Genomic DNA, 3,760 nt, shown 5'->3' with positions numbered 1-3,760 from the left:
TGGCCCTTTTTCTACTAGTGTGCGTAGAAATTGATCCTTCCTTTACCCCCTCCCTCTACTGTTTATCTTTAGGGTGTAACTAGCTCACATCTAGATGAAATTGACTAGTCTCGTAACTCGTACAACATTTGATTTTACGTTGATAATCATGGAGTTTTTTTTCTTTCTTTTTTTTGTTTGGTTAGCTAAAGGATGTAGGAGTTAGATGGGACTTGGTCAATTCTCATCTAGATGAGAATTAGCAAATCCGTTTTTTTTAACCGCTGGAGCCAAGTTCTCGGACAATGTCATGGGTCCTAGTGACTCTAGAACAGAACTTTAACCCGGCCCCTTCCATGAGGGAAAAGGAGAAAGGAAAGGTTGCACGCACGGAGAAGCAAAAGTGATGGACACGCACACGCTGATGAGAGTAGAGATCAGGCCAGGGACGATGAAGGCGCTAGCTCGAGCTGTCCATCCATGCATGGGTGGATCTGGGACAGGGCCGGGGTCTGGTGGCGTGGGTCTGGTGTACTACGCCTAATCTCCAGCTGCGATGCACCATGCAGCTTGATGCGTACAGGAGTGCTGTGCTCCCATTCCCACTTTTAAGTCGACCGGCACACAGGAGTCTGGACAATAAGTGATCTACATGCCATTTAGCTACTGCTGCTGGCTGTCGCTGAGTAGGACAGACAGCGCCCATCCGGTAAACACCCGAAATTTTGCTAGCTCCAGCCACCCCATCCATGGATAGATCACGGTACGTGCCATGTTTCAGACACAGTCGACCGGTGTCCCCGGACAGCAGTAGTCAAGTGATCGATGTTGGAGTACTACAAATATATTTGTTGACAGCAAAACCCCACTATATGTGGTCTGGGTCAGGTGCACTACGCCTAATCTTGTCATTACCAACCTGTAAAGTAAAGTAAGAGACAACTCCATCCGTACGACGTAGAGTTCATCAATCAACACTACTTAGGTTAGGTTAGGTACATGAAATAGTGGCTAGCTAGCGTAGACTATCGGCCTATCAGTTAGTACTTATCATACTGCTCCGTCTCCATCAGAGCATATTGATTAGCAAGAAGCGATATTCTTGGAGACAACTTAGTTAGAGTATGTATGTCGATCAGGTAGGCTACACGAAGTTGCGGCGCGCACGCACGCTGATCCGCTTTGCTAACATCTCGGTTGCTTTCGTCCCCTGTTGTTTTGTATACGTCCAGACAGCTTTGTTCCCCGTTCCATATTGATTGACCAAAGTAGTAGTAGTAGTAATTAACTAATTAAGCTGTGTCGTAATCTCCTACGTCCCGGCTAGGTCATTGCGGTTAGGTGCCACCCGGCGGGGCCTTCTCTCGCGCGCGCCTATAAATTGGGCACTCCACACCGGCCTCAGAGCGCACTCAACACACTCTCTGCTTCAGCTAACATTAGCAGTCCAGCGCACACACATACAGATATCGAGAGTGTGTGTGTAAGAGAGACATTAGATCGAGAGCGATGGCAATTCCTGCTGATGCTGCTGTCTCGTTGAACTTCCCGGTGATCAACATGGAGAAGCTTGAGACCGGGGAGAGGGGCGCGGCCATGGAGGTCATCCGCGACGCCTGCGAGAACTGGGGATTCTTCGAGGTGCCACTGCCACTCACATACCACTATACAATTCTTGATATATGTGTGCATGTTTTCTAGAAAGCAGGCATAAGTACGATTCTTGACATGATTATCTGATTCTTGACATATATTGACTCTGACGGTGTATGTGTCCGCACAGCTGCTGAACCATGGCGTCTCGCACGAGCTGATGGACGAGGTGGAGCGGGTGAGCAAGGCGAACTACACGGCGTGCCGAGAGGGGCAGTTCAAGGAGTTTGCGGCGCGGACGCTGGAGGCCGGCGATAAGGGCGCCGACGTGAAGGACGTGGACTGGGAGAGCACCTTCTTCGTCCGCCACCTCCCCGCCTCCAACCTTGCCGACCTGCCCGACCTCGACCACCACTACAGGTACGCACGCACGCACGCCTGATTCCTTAGTAATTAACTACTGCTACTTGGTCACTAACTAACGAATGATAACATAAGAGACCAAGAGATAGCACCAGATTCGACAGAATAACTAGTAGTATTAGTCGCAAAAGTACAGAGACGATTCAAAGGCAGCCTATTGTTAGGCCTCCTGGCCGAACACTTTGTACTGTCAGAAAGTCATGCCAGCTGACACAGCAGCTCAAATAAATGCAGCAGATATAGTACTGCTACTAGGATATCAACAGGAGATAAGATTGCTTGCGCACATCAGAATCCTAAATTAAGCACAGTAGTGACCAACACGATTGGAATCACTTTTTTTAGCAAGTTATTCCTGATAACAAAAGCTGCCTTTTTCGTGTCGTCGTTGCAGGCAACTGATCAAGGAATTCGCGTCGGAGATCGAGAAGCTGGCAGAGAAGGTGCTGGACCTGCTGTGCGAGAACCTGGGTCTGGAGCAGGGCTACCTGAAGCGGGCGTTCGCCGGGTCCAGGGGCCCGACGTTCGGCACCAAGGTGAGCAGCTACCCACCGTGCCCACGCCCCGACCTGGTTGACGGCCTCCGCGCGCACACCGACGCCGGCGGCGTCATCCTGCTGTTCCAGGACGACCAGGTGAGCGGGCTGCAGCTCCTTAAGGACGGGGCCTGGGTTGAGGTGCCGCCCATGCGCCACGCCATCGTCGTCAATATCGGCGACCAGCTGGAGGTGATCACCAACGGGCGGTACAAGAGCGTGATGCACCGCGTGCTCACCCGCGCCGACGGCAACCGCATGTCCATCGCGTCATTCTACAACCCCGGGGCCGACGCCGTCATCTTCCCGGCCCCGGCGCTTGTGGCCGCTGCCGGCGCCACGGAGAAGAACGAGGGCGAGGAGGGCGGCGCAGTGTACCCGAAGTTCGTGTTCGAGGACTACATGAACCTGTACGTGCGCCACAAGTTCGAGGCCAAGGAGCCACGGTTCAAGGCCATGAAGGCAGACGCCGCGCCCATCGCCACCGCGTGATAACGCCGCGCCGATCGAGTACAAGAGTATTTTGAGACGTGTTTACTTTCTTTTGGGCGTGCCATGTATCCGGTTAGCTTTATGGGTAATGTATTTTCGAGTCCGACTCACAGATTCTTGTCCGGGCATTTCTATTTTGCTGATTATGGCATGCTGTTACGTGAAGTTAGGAGCATATGCATGGCGACGTTTGACACGTTTGAGTTTAATTTCTGTGTTGGTCATGTAATTCTGTTGCCCATGCGCTTGCGCAATACGGGTACCGTATGATTGAAGCCACTATGTTTTGGCTAGGTTCAAAACAACTTTTTGTTTCAGACATGGTTGCCAGCGAGTCGATCTACTGAGCGTTCTGGTTACTGAAATTTTATGTTTTAAAAAAAAGGGTAATGTTATTCAACGAAGTTCGCTGGCTGTCCATGGCAAAACGAACATTTTTCGTGGCAATTGATATATCGGCAGTATGACAACTACTTCAAGCGAACATGGCAATTTTTACAAGAAATCCATTGTCTGCCAGAATTTGCCATGTGGTTTTGAAGAAATTGTCATGTGTGTTTGAAGAACTTGCCATAAAAGACATCCACAAATTCCATGCTACCCAGAACATTCGCTGGCTATTGCGGTCCAAAATCATTACATCGTTTACGAGTAAATGAAGAACATAGGTATATAATATGAGTTATTAGTGAAATAGAAGCGAGTCAATCTACTGAGCGTTCTGGTTACTGAAATTT

The 3,760-nt window shown here is 50.1% G+C and overlaps 1 protein-coding gene across 1 annotated transcript; it reads left to right on the top strand.

Annotated features, from left to right (window-relative positions):
* Positions 1 to 1,376: 1,376 nt before the first annotated feature.
* On the top strand, positions 1,377 to 3,340 carry LOC125514797 (1-aminocyclopropane-1-carboxylate oxidase 3-like). The gene is made up of 3 exons (XM_048680148.1): positions 1,377 to 1,620; positions 1,763 to 1,992; positions 2,390 to 3,340. Exons 1-3 carry the CDS (start codon positions 1,489 to 1,491, stop codon positions 3,021 to 3,023), a joined length of 996 nt encoding a protein of 331 aa, XP_048536105.1. The 5' UTR covers positions 1,377 to 1,488; the 3' UTR covers positions 3,024 to 3,340.
* Positions 3,341 to 3,760: the final 420 nt, after the last annotated feature.

The sequence above is a fragment of the Triticum urartu genome, chromosome 6 (assembly GCF_003073215.2).
Source record: "Triticum urartu cultivar G1812 chromosome 6, Tu2.1, whole genome shotgun sequence".
Lineage (NCBI taxonomy): Eukaryota > Viridiplantae > Streptophyta > Magnoliopsida > Poales > Poaceae > Triticum > Triticum urartu.
Note: the sequence above shows the minus strand (reverse complement) of the source record. Positions and strands in the feature narration are given on the sequence as shown.